The 20,268-nt window shown below is 37.2% G+C and overlaps 1 protein-coding gene across 1 annotated transcript; it reads right to left on the bottom strand.

Annotated features, from left to right (window-relative positions):
* Window positions 1-13,696: 13,696 nt before the first annotated feature.
* LOC132902304 (uncharacterized) lies at window positions 13,697-19,655 on the bottom strand. Its single transcript, XM_060946846.1, has one exon. It carries the CDS (start codon window positions 19,121-19,123, stop codon window positions 13,799-13,801), a length of 5,325 nt encoding a protein of 1,774 aa, XP_060802829.1. The 5' UTR covers window positions 19,124-19,655; the 3' UTR covers window positions 13,697-13,798.
* Between the last annotated feature and the right edge of the window lie 613 nt (window positions 19,656-20,268).

Genomic DNA, 20,268 nt, shown 5'->3' on the forward strand with positions numbered 1-20,268 from the left:
AACTTTAAATATTCTTCTGAGTTAAAACAAAGCAACTGGTGAAAGTTTGAAGTAAATCGGTTCAGTACTTTCTGAGATAATCGTGCTCATACATACAGACAGACAGAGAGACAAGAAATTCAAAAAAATATTTTTGCTTTCTATTATTCATTATGAGTGTCCCTCTATCCATTTCAGTCAAAAATACTAACTGTACAGACAAAATATTTTTACTATTTTATTATATGTATAGATAACTGTTGAGCATTGAGCAACAGGATAAGCTGCCTCTTTCTTTATTTATGAACTTCAAAACTCAAGAATTTTATATATAAGACGAGAAGATAGACATAAGTGTATATCTTCTCGTCTTATATATAAAATTCTCCTATCACAATGTTTGCTCCCGTACTCCTCCGAAACGACTTGACCGATTCGCAGGAAATTTTGTGAGCATATTGAGTAGACATACATATTTAGAGAATCGGTCAACATCTGTTTTTCATACCTCTTAGTGATAAGGGTTGTCCACCCTTTTTTTAACTAGAATTTACTAAAGAAAAACAGGTTGCTACCCCATGGCCTCAAAGAAAAACCGCAACGAATCTCACGGCCCCCAAAAAGAATATAATTTTTTTTTATATTCTTTTTGGGGGCCATCATAAAATATTATACAAGAGCGTTTGCAAATCTCGTGACTTAGACCACCGAAATCACAGACTGAAGACTTATTTAATTATGTCCAAGCTCATTGGAAATATGAAAGAGAAATACTCGTACCAAAAGGACGCGACTACATCTCCGCTCTTTTAGAAGCTTATACGAGTAGTTATGCTGTTATAGGATTTCTCAGTAGAAAATGGTCGCAAAGGTTCCCCAATGAATTTGTTGAAGGTGCATTATAATTAAAAAGATTAATGAGGAATTATTTTATACAGAAATCATACCTCTTTCTTTCTTGTGATGGGTAGGCAGAGATTTTATCTTTTCACTCGTTAACATCCACTACGTATTTATTTTATTGCCCTAATTAGAAGAATTCCAATTAAGAGCGTTCTTAATTGGATCAAGGTACGTTCATCGTAGCTCAACTTATATATACTTCCAATACATACATATAGTCACTTCTATATCCATTGCGGGATAGACAGAGCCAACATATATAAATATATTTATTCGACATACCTTATCCCAAACGGGAATGATACTTAAATAGTGACAGCTTGGTAGCAGCATTGCCTAAAAAAACAATTTATTAGTATTTTAATTCACATGAATTAATCCATACAAATAAAAACATCAGCAAAATCCCGCGAATCCCCAATCGGTATCACGTGCCGTAGCGTATTTCATTGCGACACTAACGAAGTGATGTCTCGGACGCTAGGATTGATTCCACAGTCCGGCCCTGGTTGACTGAACAGCTTGTGAATTGTGCGGTGCATACAGACACACATGCAAGTAAGTAAGGAGTAATAGTAAGTAAGGACATATTCTTCTTTTATTCTACATACATACATATGGTCACGTCTATATCCCTTGCGGGGTAGACAGAGCCAACACTGAATGGCCACGTTCAGCTATTTGGCTTAATGATAGAATTGAGATTCAAATAGTGACAGGTTGCTAGCCCATCGCCTAAAAAAGAATCCCAAGTTTGTAAGCCTATCCCTTAGTCGCCTTTTACAACATCCATGGGAAAGAGATGGTGTGGTCCTATTCTTTTTTGTATTGGTGCTGGGAACCACACTGCCGTGTGGTTCCACAGTGCCGGCTAACTTTTATTCTAGTTTGATAAAGACAAAAGTATTCGTAACGTGCGTCCTTAGCATTTATATCTATTCATCAAAATGCTGTTGAAGAAGAAGAGGCGCATGCTAAGAAATTCTTAGTTGTTATATATACATAAATATAGTCACGTCTATATCTCCTGCAGGGTGGACAGAGCTAGTCTTGGAAAGACTGAAAGGTTACGTTGGCTTAGTGATGGAATTAAGATTCAGCTTAAATAAAGACAGCTTGTTGGCCCATCGCCTACAAGAGAAATCCCAAGTTTATAAGTTTATCCCTTAGTCACCTTTTTCGACATCTGCAGGGAAGATTTTTGGTTTTTAACTAAGAATTCTAAACTTAAGTGTACATTCTCTTGTACCTTGTATTTTTTCAATTAAGTATGATGTCATGTTACAACCTGTCACTATTTAAATCTCAATTCCATCAAAAAGCCGCATGTGGCCAAGTCTCTTCAAGACTGTTGGCTCTGTCTACCGCGCAAGGAATACAGGCGTGAATATATGTATGTATGTAAGTATGATGTCTTTATATAGCTTAAAATTGTGGAAACACATCCATACGATTAGCAATTATGGTACTAATGTAACCAAATGGCTAACTAACTATTGTCTTTTCATATTTAAGCCAAATGCTTTAGAAGTTTAAATGTTCCATCCCCAAGAAACAAATGAACAGCGATTTTAGAAAAATTTAACCACAGTAATAATAAAATCCCACGAATCCCCAATGAGATCACGTGCCGTATCGTATTTCATTGCGGCACTAACGAACTGGTGTCTCGAACGCTGGGATTGATTCCGAAGTCCGGCCCTGGATGACATACAGCTGGTGTTTACGGACGAACATGCAAATATATGGAGACATATTGTTCTTTTGTCTCATATATTTTGTTTTAACAAAGACGTCATTGCCGAGAGATATATACGTATAGTCTATATCCCTTGCGGGGTAGACAGAGCTAACAGTCTTGAAATGACTGAAAGGCCTCGTTCAGCTGTTTGGCTTACTATCAGTAGTAAGCTAAACAGCTGAACGTGGCCTTTCTTTTTCTCCTTTCTTTCTTTCTAATAGTGAGATATTCAAATAGTGAGAGATTGCTTGCCCATCGCCTAAAAGAAGAATCCCAAGATTATAAGCCAATCCCTTAGTCGCCTTTTACGACATCCATTGGAAAGAGATGGAGTAGTCCTATTCTTTTTTCTATTAGTGCCGGGAACTACACGGCACAAACATGCAAATAGGGTCATTTCCGAGAGATCTTTACATACATCCATATAGTCACGTCTATATCCCTTGCGGGGTAGACAGGGCCAGCAGTCCTGAAGAGACTGACAGGTCACCATCAGCTGTTTGGCTTTATGATAGAATTGAGATTCAAATAGTGACAGGTAGCCCATCGCCTAAAATAAGAATCCCAAGTTTCAAAGCATATCCCTTAGTCGCTTCTTACGACATCCACGGGAAATGAGATGGAGTGTTCCTATTCATTTTATATTGGTGCCGGGAACCACACGGCGGAGATCTTTGTGTGTAGAAACTTCATCCTTCCACATCCCACGATCTCTGTATATTACTTTCATGAGTCTCGTCGATTTCGGGTTTTCTTGACCTGACCTTTTACCACGACGTCCCTGACTTGATCAAGGTGCATTCGTCTAGGTCTTCCCATTTACACTTTACTTGTATATTTGCTTCGGCAACATGGAGTCATTCTTCCTCTCCACATGACCAAACCATCTAAGCATTCCCTGTTCTATTTTTATCACAAAACAATCTGTCACACCATAGCCTTCAATCCTAGAAAGAAAATCCATTCGTCCATACACATAATCACGTCTGTATCCCTTGCGGGGTAGACAGCAGTCTTTAAAGACTGACAGGCCACATTCAGCTGTATGGCATAATGATAGAAAGAAGATTGCTTTAAAATTTGTACATATACATATAAACACTATGCTCTCAAACGTAAGTAAATCTCTTATTACACTTTTACACTATTTATTACATATACATATATCCACATCCACACTAATAATAAAGAGGAAAGATTTGTATTTTTGTATGTTTGTGTGGAATAAACTCAAAAACTACTGGTCCGATTTTGATAAAATTTGGCACAGATATAGAATAGATCTTCAAAAGTGACATAGGCATAAATTTGTTTTGAAATTAATTTATTTCAAAATATAAAACACAAAAATATGTCCACCCGTGCGAAGCCGGGGCGGGCCGCTAGTATATATATATTTATTTATTTTGTCTCAGTTCAGCCCTGACAAACAGCTTGTGCAAACAGACAGCCATACAAATAACGTGTACTGTGTGTGTTGAGTGCACGCTCGCATTAATATTCGAAGTGATTGAATTAGACATTACATACATACATACATATGGTCACGTCTATATCCCTTGCGGGGTACACAGAGCCAACAGTTTTGAAAAGACCGAATGGCCACGTTCAGCTATTTGACTTAATGATATAATTGAGATTCAAGTAGCGACAGGTTGCTAGCCCATCGCCTAAAAAACGAATCCCAAGTTTGTAAGCCCACCTTTACTCGCATTTAACGACATCCATGGGAAAGAGATGGAGTGGTCCTATTTTTTTTGTATTGGTGCCGGGAACCACACGGCACAATTAATTAATTAAACATTAATATTAGTTTAAAGATGATGTGTGATGATCTATGAGCAAGCAATGAGCTTTATTATCTACAAGTTTTTTACTCGCAGTTTCGCCAATTCGCAGCAGTGTGAATTTAGCGCCATCTAAAAAAAGCGACGTATTCACCTATAAAACTGTAGTTTTTTTTTTCATTCTCCAGACTCTTAATCTATACTAAAATTATGTTTGTGTTGAATAGACCATTTATCGAGGAAGGCTTTAGGCTATAATATATAGCTTTAGGCTTCAATGATGCCCAAAATAACTATTCCACGCGGACGAAGTCGCGGGCACAGCTAGTAATAATTATACTAATATTATAAAGCTGAAGAATTTGTTTGAACGCGCTAATCACAGGAACTACTGGTTTGTATTGAAAAAATATTTTTGTGTTGAAAAAACCATTTATCGAGGAAGGCTTTAGGCTATATAACATCACGCTGCAACTATAAGGAGCAAAGAAATAATGGAAAATGTGAAAAAAAAACGGGGAAAATTATTCATCCTTGAGAGCTTCAATGATGCCCAAAATAACTTTTCCACGCGGACGAAGTCGCGGGCACAGCTAGTAATAATTATATATGCGTAATATTTCAAGAAGATTAATTCAGTAGATAGCCCGTGAAGAGGTTACATACAAATAAACTTACTGTCGCATTTATAATATTAGTTTGGCTCTATCTATTAGAGTTGAGACGTTGTGGCAGGAGCGATGATTCGGCTCGACCGCCACCAAAGGGAAGATCTTCCGCCGGGCTAGGTGTTATGCCTGGGGAACCGCGGCTCCGACGATGTTGTGTCCGAGGTTGTATATATTACTCCAATCAGTGGAATCTTTGCTTGCGCGATTTAGGGTTTTCGCTGTTTTTGACTGATAGCGTTGCGTGATTTTATTTTTTATTTTTGTGACTTGTGGCGTATAGATGTCGCCACAAAGTTAATAAAGAAGTATATTATTAACTAGCTGTGCCCGCGACTTCGTTCGCGTGGAATAGTGACTATGAGCAGCGTTTTTTTTTAAATATATACTTATTTTTATTTTGGATCATAATCACAGTCATTTTGGGTAGCTAAAAAACCTACTTTAATGGCGCGGCGCGGTTCTCGGCGCGCTTTATATACCTACCCGCGCGCGCAGTCGTCGTATGCAACCGACAAACGTCCATCCTAAGCTGAACCGCGATTCCTAAACCGATAATTTTTATTTAACTTCTCTATAAAGATATTTATTATAAATAAAAATTATTATAAAGTTTCAGTAAATTCTACTAACAGAGAAAAAAAGTAGTTATTCGTAATAGAATTAACTCTTACTAATAATATAAACGCGAAACTTTGTATAGACGCATATTTGTTAGTCTTTCTCGCAAAAACTACTGAACAGATATGGATGAAATTTGGCAAACAGTTAGTTTAGGCTTGGAAATAACAACACTTATGTTACTTTTTACCGCGGGATAACATCTCAGACCCACGGGAAACTGGAAGGAATCTGTTCGACATTATTCTTAAAATTCAACAGCTTACAAACTACCTTCAGCCGTAAAAGAACAATGTTTTTTCATTCCCATGGGAGTACTATGATTTCCCTCGGTAAATTATTCTTATAGTTTATGATATCAGCCTAAACTAACTTAAGTAGAAAGAATTTAGATGAGCCCTTTTAATTTTTTTCCCATGGTAATCCAGTCAATTCCAAGGTAATAAGTAACTATAACATATTCTATTAATGATTGTAATTTACCTATCTAGTAACAATGATCGACGTCGTTCGTTGACCGGAACAGGCGTTAAAAAAACAATATACTACCGATTCCCATGGGAAACGGATGTTTTCCCGCGGTAAAAAGTAGTCTTTATGTTGCGCCAGGCTCTAAAATATGTCGGTACAAAATTTCAACCAAATCCGTCAAATAGTTGCGGAGATTAATGGTGCCTATGTATAAGCATAGAATAGTGTTCGACGTGATTCTTTAATTTGACATAACTTTTTTATTTATGAACCGATTGACATGAAACAAACACTAAAGCATAACTGAAGCATACCACAATATATTCGTGAAAATTGCATCCAACTCGGTTCAGCCGTTTCTGAGATTAGCGTGAACAGACAAACAGACAAACCGACAAACAGACAAACCGACAAACAGACAAAAAAAAAGTTAATTACGTTTTTGGGTTCGACATCGACATAACAATAAGCCCTGCTATTTTTTTTATTTTTATTTTCAATGTACAGACAGCACTTTTCTACAATTTTATTATATGTATAGATTTACTTCAGATAGTTATCACCTCGTGCCTTGGACCACATAAATGAAGACCTGAAGATTTATCTAATTATATCGAGTTTGCGGAATATGAAAGAGAGTGCGGCCGCAGCGGCGCGGCGGTATAAAGAGCTATTGTGGCTTTGCTTGGCGCACCGTAAAACCTTTTTATAGGAATAAAGTGTGGATTTATGTTATTATATATATAGAATAGGATAGAATAGGATAAAATAGGATAGAATAGGATGGAATAGGATGGAATAGGATAGAATAGGATAGAATAGGATAGAATAGGATAGAATAGGATAGAATAGGATAGAATAGGATAGACCAGTAAGAACTGAATAGAACAGGATAGAATACAATAGAATTGATTTATTTTCAAAATTGGATACAAGGTATCACTCATTGACGTCACATCACTTAAATCTAATTATAACTACTACCGCTTCTAAAGCGCATGTGTAGAAGAAGCGACGGAACAAACTACTCTGCAGCATTTTTATCGGACGTTTATCATCATGCTGAGGTATTAATGTTTTAAAAAGGAAATGTATTTTTTGTTTATAACGAATAAACTCAAAAACTACGTTGTCGATCTATTTGGATGATGTTGAGAAAGTACTAGGTAATGTCTTTAGAAATAACATTGGGTACTTTTGATTATACATTCGAAAAATTGTATAAAACTGAGCAGTATTCTAAAATGTAACCTATTTGGTTAATAAACATGTTTAAAAAAGTCAGGTTATTATAGTAAATGCCGCCCAATCCTGGCTCTTTTAAAAGATAAACATTTTCCATCGCGCCGTGTGCCCGGCACCAAAACAAAAAAAAATAGGACCACTCCGTCTCTTTCCTATGGCTGTCGTTAAAGGCGACTTAGGGATATGCTATATGATATGGGATAAACAATATGAAGTTATGTATGTAAGAACGTGGATGAAGCGAAAGAAGTGTGCAGGCATCGTGGCAAGTGGAAAGATGTAGTCTCTGTCTATCCCTCAGGGAAACAGGCGTGATTTATCTATGTATGTAAGAATATCTAAATTTACCAGCTATCTTTCAGCGCAGTTTTCATGCAGTATATTTTATTTGAAAACTTTTCACGCGCTGGGAGCATAGATGAAAATATATTACGTCTTACCGAAGTATTTGCTCCTTATTCCTACCAATACGATTTTACTATTTTGAACTGTAAATAAGAATGTGTAAGAGAATCGTGTGGAAATAAAATTTTTAACCATGTAGGGTTTGAAAACCCTCATAGAATAGAATAGTTTTATTTTCAAAATTGGATACAAGGTATCACTTATTGACGTCACTTCACTTATTTCTAATCATAACTACTACTAACATACACAAATTCCTTACTAATATTATAAATGGCAAAGTCTGATTGTCCGTCTGTTCCGCTATCACAGCTAAACTAGAACCGCTAGACGGATTCAAACAAAATTTGGTATCCAATAAATATAAACCGCTGTGAAAAGACTTACAAAACCTTCCTTTTTAAGTCGGGTAATAAAATACGCGTTGCAAGCACTCCTGCAGCTTAGCAGTGTATTTTGAAGAATGAACAAAAGACCCGAGTTGTATTGGAACGGTGCCAAAGTTGCCATGTGATGACTGGGCTGTTTGAAATTACCCTCATATTTTGAAACGTTTTTAGAATATCTTATCTCTCTCTCTCGCTCTAAGTCTGGTAAAGAGGAAAAAACTTAGTGCCAACTTTTTTTAGCGTGCAAATTGTAAAAGTCCATCAACAAAAAGTTTCATCACTCCTTTATTGCCCATGGTCTCAGTAATAGTCCCTGGGAGGTACTTACCACGGGGCTTATTTTATCCGTGGTCCCTGCATTTAGTATAAGCCAACTAATTTAAACAGGTATGTATTTAAAATATTTAATGCAGTTTTTAATACGCACTTCATTTTTGGTCTAAAACTCACGTTTTTTTATCTGAAATTGTATATCTATGGTAATTCACTGCTTATGACTCTCTATGTGTATCTATAGTACGGTAGATACCTCAGAATCTACCCGGCTATACCGAAGAGCAAGTTGCTGGTGAATAATCCTGGCTACCAGGTTATGTCTGTGCAAGTATTCGCCGTCAGCCAAAACAACAACAATATTATTACAATACTAAGTATGGTAAGAATCCACCATAAATAATACTTTAATCCTTCCAATTTCAAATAAATTTCCCCCTCTAATTTTCTAAAAGACCTCGAGAGCCAGTCTTCACATGCGTCCTGTTGTTCGCAAAGCAAAATACACTTTGCCCCTCGCCATTAAAGACGTTAGTGAATTGCGGACGTTAGTTTAATCAGCTGATTGCGAGCAACTTTTGCTGCAAAGAACAAAATTCTGCAGTTTGGATCAAGGATGTGAGATGGGATCGTTTTGGATGCGGTGGTAAAGTTTGAGTGAAAGAATAAGCAACTAACGCAAACACGAACATACTCTCAACAATACTCGTGTGTAAGATCACATACTCCTTAGTAATAATGCAATAATTTATAATCAATTTTTTGTTCTAGGTGTACACCTAGAAATCTTTTGATCTTACCTTTCTTCACAGTGAGAACAAATTAGGTCGTAACATGTAAAGGTAAAGGTATAAAATATACATGATGACACATTTATAGATATTTTAAATACGCATGGTGCCTAGATGACGGTTCTCTCCTCAAAAGCTGCGTTTATCGGAGACTAAGCAGAAATTGACCAATCACGAAACGTTTTGAATAATTAAAGCGACGTCATTGGCTGATTTCGCACAGGTACACATTATTCTATAAAAACGGAACCGTATCATAGCCAAGTCTCGGCTTAAATACGGTTCCGGTAAATAAAGGCTAATCCATTCAATGACATCTGTATTTACGCCTAATAAATACAATACATATTTAATAGAGGCGTCGTAGGTATAACTTAGTTTCTGGAATGTTGCCAGCATCTATAAACGGGTCTTATGATAACTGTTCCACTTTATTTTCTCTTGCCCTGATGTTGGCAATACTGTCTTCGCTGAGCTCAAATGCAACGGTATTTTTCAAAAATATTCTCAATTGAATTTGCATATTTCGGTTGGTTGGCTAAATTATGAAAGAAACGAAGTATAAATAATAGGTACTGGAATCCACCAATTCTTTTTATATTCTTGAATAAATTTTATGACGTGTGGTTTCCGGCAATGCCGTGTGGTTTTCAGCACTTAAGAATTGAACCACTCTTTATCTATCCCATAGATGTCGTAAAAGGTTACTAAGGGAAAGGCTTATAAACTTGGATTCTTCTTTAAGGCAATGGGCTAGCAACTGTCACTATTTGAAACTAAATTTTATTAGTAAGCCAAATAGTTGAACGTGGCCTATCAATCTTTCGAGGCTGTTGACTTTGTTTTCCCCGCAAGGGATATAGACGTGACTATATGTATGTATGTTCTTATTGAAAAATGTAGAAACTTTGGTAGATGAGGTAAAGTTTGTGTATATGTTTCTTATATTGTCTCCTATCTTTGCTTGGTCCATGTTGCGTTGATTTATATTCGAGAAAGGGAATTATACTTTCTATAAAGGCCGAGGCTTGTGATTCCAGATATAATTTTAATCAAAATCGTTTCTTAAGTTTAACGTAACAGACATACAGATAGAAAGACTTTGCATTTATAATATTAGCATGTCTGCTAAGGCGTATCGCAAAAAAAAAAAAAAGATTTTACGCATCGGGCGCTCGTTTCAATGGGACCTCCATTTATTTTCCCACAATATACCATTCGTAACTCCACGGTCTAAGATCGAATGCTTGTTATAGCACGCTGTACGCCTCTGAAATTACATTGTTAACAAGTTTCTACTTGTACCGCATCAAATTGGTTTATAGCATCACGTTTATTGCCATTATGAACTAAGTAACCTAACTGCCGTGTGGTCCCCGGCACCAATACAAAAAAAGAATTTTTTTTTTTTTTTTTTTATTTGGGACAAATTACACTGATTGAATTAGCCTCGAAGTAAGGAATAGGACCACTCCATCTCTTTTCCATGGATGTCGTAAAAGATTATATGAATGAATGAATATTATTTCGCGATTCTACAATATACATACATATGGTCACGTCTATATCCATTGCGGGGTAGACAGAGCCAACAGTCTTGAAAAGACTGAATGGCCACGTTCAGCTATTTGGCTTAATGATAGAATTGAGATTCAAATAGTGATAGGTTGCTAAAAAAAGAATCCCAAGTTTGTAAGCCTATCCCTTAGTCGCCTTTTACGACATCCATGGGAAAGAGATGGAGTGGTCCTATTCTTTTTTGTATTGGTGCCGGTGCCTTTTTTATATTGTAGAATGTGCCGTGTGGTACGGCACATTCTACAATATAGGTATAAGTTGTTTATAGAGAAAGTCTTCAGTACATTGTGTTTCGATCAGTGCCCCAAGCGACTCCAGTAAGCAATAAGTTAGACAAGATACTGCAAAAGTTGCCCGCTCAAAAAGAACAGTTGTAACTACCTCTCGGCCCTTAGGGACGGTCAGGGCCCATCGTTTTGTGCCCTCAATTCTCACTCAGTGGCCATTTTCCTATAATGGTCCCGAAGTGTTACAATGTACTAAGTTTCGGACAAGGGTTTACCCGTACGAACGTATAAAAATAAATCATTGAGGGCAAAGTAGGACAGGGTTAAACAATGTTAACAAGTACGTGTTCATTAACGGGTTAAATTTATTATAGTATCAATGATTTCTTGAATAATTATTTATGAAACGTTTGTTTATTTGTGCCGCGTGGATTCCGGCACTTTAGAATAGAGCCACTCCATATCTTTCCCATGGATGTCGTAATAGGCGACTAAGGGATAGGCTTAAAAACTTTGGATTCCTCTTGTATTTATATCTCAATTCCATCATAAAGCCATTCAGCTGAACGTGGCCTTCCAAACTTTTCTTCAAGTCTTTTCAAAACCGTGACTAAAAGTATGTTAATTTTAATGTTGATAGAACCAAGTATCATTTACTTTTCGTTAAACAGTTTTGGATGCATACTTTTTATCAAACCTCCTTTCTATCATGTATTTCCACACGTGTCACTGATAAAACATGTAGACTCAACATAATTATTTAACATAAATACGTTCTAACAAGCTCATAACAATGCCTTTTCACTTTTTTGCCTTTGACATCCATACGTGTACGGAAGCAGAGTTCTAAAATTTAGGTAGGCATTTAAAAAGAAACACAAAGATAACTAGGCTCCGTCTACCTCTGAGGTCTACCCCGTAAAGGGTAAGGACGTGATTGTATATGATAGAATAGAATAGATTTATTTTCAAAATTGGATACAAGGTATCACTTATTGACGTCACATCACATAAATCTAATTATAACTACTACCGCTTCCAAAGCGCATGTGTAGAAGAAGCAGCGGAACAAACTACACTGCAGCATTTTCATCGGACGTCAATTTACAAATATAGATCTCTTAAATCTAAATCGTAGACGAATGCACATTGTCTACATTAAAAAACATGAATGAATGTAGAAAGATATGTACATATTACTTAACATAACTTGCACGACCGTCGACCATAGACAAAAAACAAAGCAAACTGCAGTACTTTATTCTAGAAACTTCAAAGCAAGTTAATAGCATTCTACGTGCAACATGGCGCCCTCTATAACAAGCGCCCGATCAAAGAGTTGCCAGTTTCGAGCCGTGAAATATAATTACCAAGTTTCTCTCGCTGCGAATTTTTTCCCGCATTTTCGAAAAAAAAAACTGTCAAACAAAGTGAAATTTATCGACAGACACGTTGTAACTTGTTTTTCTTTTTTATTGGATACGTTTTTCGTTGCAGATAATAAAACTTTTTGTCTCTAATTTAGCACTTCATTAATTTCTTTGGGGTTTCATGTTTGTGTTTTTTTTTTGTTAGGCAAAAGTAGATATTTATTAAGAAGTACTCGATATATTTTTTTTATTTCGTATCGCAATATATAAACACTAATGTTTCATGTAATAAAACTGCTGAAATAGAGAAAATTGACTATTGCCAAACAAAAGATTTGTTCGATTGTAACGAATTTTCAGTCAATAATTTAAAACGATGTAGTATCTGCTTATCCCTCATAAAAGGCGTGTCTTTTGTAATGTGCAATACATATGTATAACTGAAAATACAATCTTGTCACTATTTGTATCTCAATTCCACCATTAAGCCATACAGCTGAATCTGACTTTTCAGTCTTTTCAAGACTGTTGGCTCTATCTACCCGGCAAGGGATATAGACGTGACTATATGTATGTTTCAACAAGAGTACCACTAAAATTCCCAAGTTTTCTAAGCCGAGCATATATTCTTTCTTTATTAAATCCAATGTGATGAACATTCATATTCCAAGGACGGCTGCGAGCGGAAATGAAAGCCATTTGGACTGAACTATATTATAACGAGTTTTGGAGCTATTCCGTAATTATTAGGTACCTATTTCTAGCTAGCTGTTTCGACAGGGTTCTGTTTAAGTAGGAACTGAAAATAAATCACAAATAAAATCGGAAAATCTTGTGTAAAGAAATCTTTCAAATGTGTATTACCAGGCATCTAGGGGGAAAATATAAGTAGGTATTTTCTTTGTATTCAGTTATTAGCTTAAACTTTATGTTTATTACAGTTATTTATATTACAGTTAAAGTAAGTATAAATTTACAAATTATTATGCGTGACTACTCAAACCGCAATAACAGCATTTAATAATTTAACAACTGTTGGCGCTTGGGTCTTGAAATGAATGATTCCTTTGGTTCAAATGCCTGTGTAATTCCGTTTATTTCTTTTGATGACAATATTTTTGCGAAATGAGGTTATGGCGAGCACAAGATCTAGCGTGATTTTTTGTGAATTAAGGAAACGGATATAAATGCAATAGACAACCGCCGCGTTGTCGTTCAGAAACTAATTTTACAAAGTTAAACATTGTCTATGAAATGGTGTAAAAATATTAAATTAATATTCTTTATTTATGTATATATGCTCCAACATGCCCCCGGCCTTGGAAGCTCGTGCTTTCAATGTGTTCTCTGCTACTCGAGCAAAGGACATATCTTGCTGTACGATCGTTTGACAATGCCCGTCGAAGTCCGTATGTCTGCCACTCTTGCAACGCCATCCTTTCCTGGGAAGATGTCGATGATTCGTCCAAGATGCCACTTCAAAGGCGGCAAATTATCATCCTTGATAACGACGAGCATTCCGGGCTTCAACGGAGTATCATCCTTTGTTGTCTTGGTCCTTGCTTGTAGTTCAGAAACATATTCTTTAGCCCATCTGGACCAGAAATGCTGGCGAATCTGTTCCACACGTTGATAGCGAGTAAGACGATTCGTCGAAATTTCAGTCACGTCTTCACAAGCAGGCGCAGTAAGTGGACGGCCAAGCAAAAAGTGAGCTGGGCTCAAAGGAGTGAAGTCTTGCGGATCTGTGGACATAGGACTAAGGGGACGGGAATTCAAAACGGCTGCAATCTGAACCAAAACCGTGCTAAACTCCTCAAAGGTTAAGTGTGCATTTCCTACGACACGTCGTAAATGATACTTACAGGATTTCACTCCAGCCTCCCACAAACCACCAAAATTAGGAGAATATGGAGGAAGAAAAGTAAACTTGATATTTTGACTTATTGCGTAATCTATTATCTCCGATGAGCAATTATTTATAAACTTTTTAAATTCATTCATAAGCCCAACAAAATTTCTACCGTTGTCGGAGAATATTTCTAAAGGTTTGCCACGTCTGGATATAAATCTTTTTAATGCAAGTAAATACCCTTCAGTGGACAAGTCACTGACTAGCTCCAAGTGAATGGCACGAGTCACGAAACAAATAAAAATACAAATATAACATTTTGTAGTCCTCGAACCTTTACCCCTACGATTTAGCATGAGCATTGGCCCGGCGTAATCGACACCACAACGCATAAAAGGAAAAGTAGCGTCCAAACGTTCCATTGGTAAATTCCCCATTAAAGGAGTTGGAGTTTTTCCCCTTAACCGCTTGCAAACAATACAATTATGTACCACTTTCCTAGCAAGATTCCTACCACTAATAGGCCACCAGGTCTCTCGCAAATTGTATAAAAGCGCTTGTGGAGCTGCATGTAACAAACGGGTGTGCTCATACCGAAATAGCAAAGTAGCAAAAGGATGGCTACCAGATATGAGTATTGGATGTTTTTTATCCAACGAGAAAATTTGTGAATTGGAAATACGACCACCTACACGTATTAATTTATTGTGATCAATAAATAAACTTAGCTTTGCTAAATTGTGTTTATGTCCTAAACAATTATTTTTAGTAAGCGACATGTATTCAACTGGAAAAGATTCCAATTGAGACAGCCTAGCTAAAGTTATATCAGACTCTCTCAATTCATCGACACATAGGACGCCTGATCGCGGGTTATTAGTATTGCGTGAATTATAAATAAACCGATTTACGTATGCGACAGCGCGTCTCATGCGATTAAATTGAGAAAATCTATAGAAGGGAAACAAGGAAGACTCGGAAACTTTATCAGGCACAGCAGAAAGCGTCACGCCCGATTTTAACTCTGGTAACTCATCAGGCAAACCATTTATAAATGAAGGCACCAGATCGCATCTAAAATCGGGCTGGCGAAGATAGGCCGGGCCTTCCCACCATAACGTAGAAGTTGAGAGATCTTCTAGCGACATACCGCGGGACACTAAATCAGCTGGATTATTTTTTCCACTTACATGACGCCAAGGAAGTTCCCTCGTCAACTCATGTATTTCTGATGTCCTATTTTGTACAAAAGTTTTTTGTAAGTTAGGTGGCATGTGTAACCAGCCTAGTACAATTGTTGAGTCAGTCCAAAACATAATATTTTTAAATTGTAAATGAAGTGCCTTATTCACTTTGTCGTATAGCCTTGCACCTAATAAAGCTCCGCATAATTCTAGCCGCGGAATACTAACGGGCTTCAAAGGAGCAACCTTGCTTTTTGAGCACAACAGTCTCACCAATGAATTATTGTCACTGCTGACTGAGCGTACGTAAATACAAGCGCCGTACGCTACTTGCGATGCATCGGTAAAAATGTGTAACTCCGAATGTGTAGCAGTAGTGTTAATAACATGACGAGGCACACGAATGGTGTTAAGTTCCGATAGGGCGTTCGCAAACTTAGTCCATGTAAGTAGAACATCGCTTGGCACCACATCGTCCCAACCTAATTGCAATAACCAAAGTCGCTGTAATAATATTTTCACTATTATTATAATTGGACTAACTAAACCAAGGGGGTCAAAAATTTGAGATATGTGTGATAAAATACTACGTTTTGTTATCTTGTTAGTGTCACTCTTAAATTGCGTATTAAAATAAAATTCATCACTAGTGTTGTACCATCCTAAACCCAAAGTCTTGCACTGAACAGTATCACCTAATGTTAACTCCTTACCTGCGCTGAACGGACCTGATGACTGATCACATTGAAAGTTAAATGTCCATTTTCTCAATGGAAAACAACCGGACTGTAAACACTTTGAAGTCTTGTTACAAAATGATAATAATTCATGTTTATCATCCCAACCTGTGATCATATCATCAACGTAAAAGTCCTCAGAGATGATTCTCTTTACATCAGGGTCAGTACACTCAAGTGCCAGCTGTTTGAGGCATCTAACAGCAAGATAGGGTGACGCTGCCATGCCGTAGGTCACGGTGTTGAGCTGGTACATACTTAAAGGCTCAGAAGGATTATCCCGCCAGACAATCAGTTGCATGTCGCGTTGTGACTCATGTAATAGGCACTGCCTGTACATTTTTTGTATGTCTGCACACGCAGTAAACCTATATCGTCTAAACCGCAATAAAATATCAAATAGTTCACTTTGTAGTGGCGGCCCGACAAGCTGAATGTCATTTAAGGATACTCCATTACTAGTAGCAGCACTTCCGTCAAAGACTACTCTCAATCGGGTTGAAGAGCTATGCTCCCGATATACACCATGGTGTGGTAAAAAATAATGTGGTGTTCCATATGAACTTACCTTTTTCATATGACCCAAATCAAGGTATTCATGTATGAAATCAGTGTATAATTTTTTATAAGTAATATTACGTTCGAGGCGTCTTTCTAAAACTAAAAAACGAATTTTAGCCTGAGTGTACGACTCGCCAAGGCTAGCTGGTGACTTCTGAAGCGGCAGATGTACGCAGAACCTTCCATCACTTGTGCGCGTTGTAGTGTTAATAAAATGTTCTTCGCAAGCACGCTCGTCGTCCGTGTGTGTGAGACTAGCCTTAGGCAGTTCCTCTAGTTCCCAAAACTGCCGTAATTGTGTTTCAATAGCGTGCGAAAAATTACATTGGAAAGACCTATCAATATTGTGCGTATTACTGTGTATAGGCCCTGAAATTATCCAACCTAATTTTGTGTTTTGTAAAACTGGGCCATTTGGTAACCTTATTTTACCTTCGCATAATAAATCCCAAAATATTTCTGCGCCAATCAAAATGTCAATATTGTGGGACTCGTAAAATAATGGATCGGCTAGCTGTATATGTTCAGGGATGAATAGTTCGTTTTGATCATATGCAACCGCCGGCAATGTACATGAAATGTAAGGCAACACAAAACATTTTAAACTCGTAGAATAGGCACCGGTGCGCGATCTTATTTTAACATCACAGATCTGTGTTGAGTTTGTAACCGAGTTACCTATTCCTCGTATTTCACAAGTGGACTGTATTAAAGTAACATTAAGTTTTGTACATAAATCCTTAGACAAAAAACAAAGTTGACTTCCTGAATCGAGAAGACAGCGTGCAATATGATAATTATTGTGATTATCCGCTATTTCAATCATAGCAGTCGATAATAAAACAGAATTTATACTTTTAACTGATTGATTATTGAACGTATAGCGAGTGTTATCTATGTGCGGCTTGTTTACCTGTGCCGTGCTAGACCGATGCATGGGGACGTCGACCGCGGGGACCGCGGGGGTCGCGGGCGCGGTCGGTACATCTCTCGGCTCACGATTATTGCAATTTGAATGAAGCGTCATTACTTGAGCGTCATTAGACGTGTCACTATGAATTAGCGTATTATGTTTTCTATTACATTTTCGACACGGACCAAACTTACATGTTTCTAACGTATGTCCAGAGCGTAAACAGTTCTCACACAACTTGTTGGTAGCTATAAAGTGTAGTTTAGTGTCTATATTAGCATCCAAAAACTTTGGACAGGAATACAGTGCATGATCATTGTAACACATTAAACATGGCTTCTTATAGGTAGTGCGACTTTGTTGTGACTTGGTGGAGACATTGCATTGAGCCTTATGTGTAGTTTGTTTTTTGGAATCAAGATTAATCTTACTATGAGAGGCTTGCAATGTTTCCAACATCTCAGCACGGTCCCTGAGAAAGGTGAGTAGATCATCCACCTTTAGTGATGATTTAGTTTCATTGTGTTTACGAATAGTACACTTATATTGCTCCCACTCGCGTTCAGTAGTTTCATCTAATTTAGAAGTGACTATGAATATGACCAGTGTATCCCAGTGCTCAGTGGGTTCACCAAGCATTTTTAAAGCTCTTAAATTCTTAAGTATTGTATCAATTAGGCGCCTGAGCATGTGGTACGACTCCTTAGTTAATTTCTGAATGGTAAATAAGGCCTTAACATGGTTGTGTATTAACATACTGCTATTATTGTATCTATTGAGAAGTAATTCCCATGCTATAGTATAATTGCTGGCTGAGAACTCCACAGAATCTATAACCAACTCCGCACTGCCCTTTAATGAGGATTTTAGGTAATGAAATTTTTGAATATCGCTAATTTCATTAGAATTATGAACTAAAGACATAAATGTATCTCGAAACTCGAGCCAATGCTCATATGAACCATCGAATGTAGGCATAGATATGACAGGTAATTTAATTGATTTTATTTTACTATGACACACACTGGAGCCATCAGAGACTTCGGCTCGGTTAAGTAAGTATTCAGCTCGTGACAAGGCACTATAATAGCTATCCTCAAATAAATCTCGTTGATTTAATTGGCAATCTAAATCAGAGTCTATCACTATCTTCTCAATCATTGTTTGAATATTATTAAATTCAGTAAGTAAGCTGGCTGCGCCTTGCATACGCAGTTTTAAATCAATGCATTTTTGACTATTTAATTGATCTCGAGTTATGCTATTAATAAAGGTTGTTAGTCTTGTGAGGCGACCTTTGATTATGCCTCTGCCTTTTACTAAATCAGTCAACTTCTCACTATCTTTGTCACAGAAGGCGGTAGGGGGCCTACTGTACGGAGACCTATCGCGAGATTTAGGCTTAGCTTCATCATTAACTAGGCTCATTTTGGTTGTTTGTGAAAGGACTTACGGTTTGTGAATATTCCTGTTCGTACTGTGGCGTCAGCCGATGCTAGCAACGGCACAAAGCTGACTATAGCGATGCACAAGAACTGAAATATGAACAAAGCACGGTATTAGCACAGATTGAACTCACAGGGACGAGGTTAGGAAGGATGGCTGGCCGTACCGAATGTATGCAGCAGTTCCTCCGACGTCTTAACCTCGCTGGTTCTATGTCTTCATCCGGCTCGAAGGACCACAACGTATGTTGGCGCTTGGGTCTTGAAATGAATGATTCCTTTGGTTCAAATGCCTGTGTAATTCCGTTTATTTCTTTTGATGACAATATTTTTGCGAAATGAGGTTATGGCGAGCACAAGATCTAGCGTGATTTTTTGTGAATTAAGGAAACGGATATAAATGCAATAGACAACCGCCGCGTTGTCGTTCAGAAACTAATTTTACAAAGTTAAACATTGTCTATGAAATGGTGTAAAAATATTAAATTAATATTCTTTATTTATGTATATATGCTCCAACACAACCACAAATATTTATTTATTAAAATTTTTTTTTTTTCTTTTTTTTCTTTTTTTTTTTTTTTCTTTTTTTGGACAAATTACACAGATTGAGTTAGCCTCGAAGTAAGTTCGTGACTTGTGTTACGAGATACTAACCCAACGATACTATATTTTATAATAAATACTTATATAGATAAACATCCAAGACCCAGGCCAATCAGAAAAAGTTATTTTCTCATCATGCCCTGGCCGGGATTCGAACCCGGGACCTCCGGTGTCACAGACAAGCGTACTACCGTTGCGCCACAGAGGCCGTCAAAACAACTGAGAGAGAAATAAAAAGAGAATATGTAAGTAGCTAAAATGTTTTAATTTTGGGTTATCAAATAAATACAAACATATTATCACGTTTATATCCCTTGCGGGGTAGACAGAGCCAAGAATCTCGAAAACACTGATAGGCCACGTTCAGCTGTCTGGCTTAATGATAGAATTGAAATTCAAATAGCGACAGGTCGCTTGTCCATCGCCTAAAAAAGAATCTCAAGTTATAAGCCTATACCTTAGTCGCCTATTACGACATCCACGGGATCGAAATGGAGTGGTCCTATTCTTTTTTTATTGGTG

The sequence above is a fragment of the Amyelois transitella genome, chromosome 12 (genome assembly GCF_032362555.1).
Source record: "Amyelois transitella isolate CPQ chromosome 12, ilAmyTran1.1, whole genome shotgun sequence".
Classification (NCBI taxonomy): Eukaryota; Metazoa; Arthropoda; class Insecta; order Lepidoptera; family Pyralidae; genus Amyelois; species Amyelois transitella.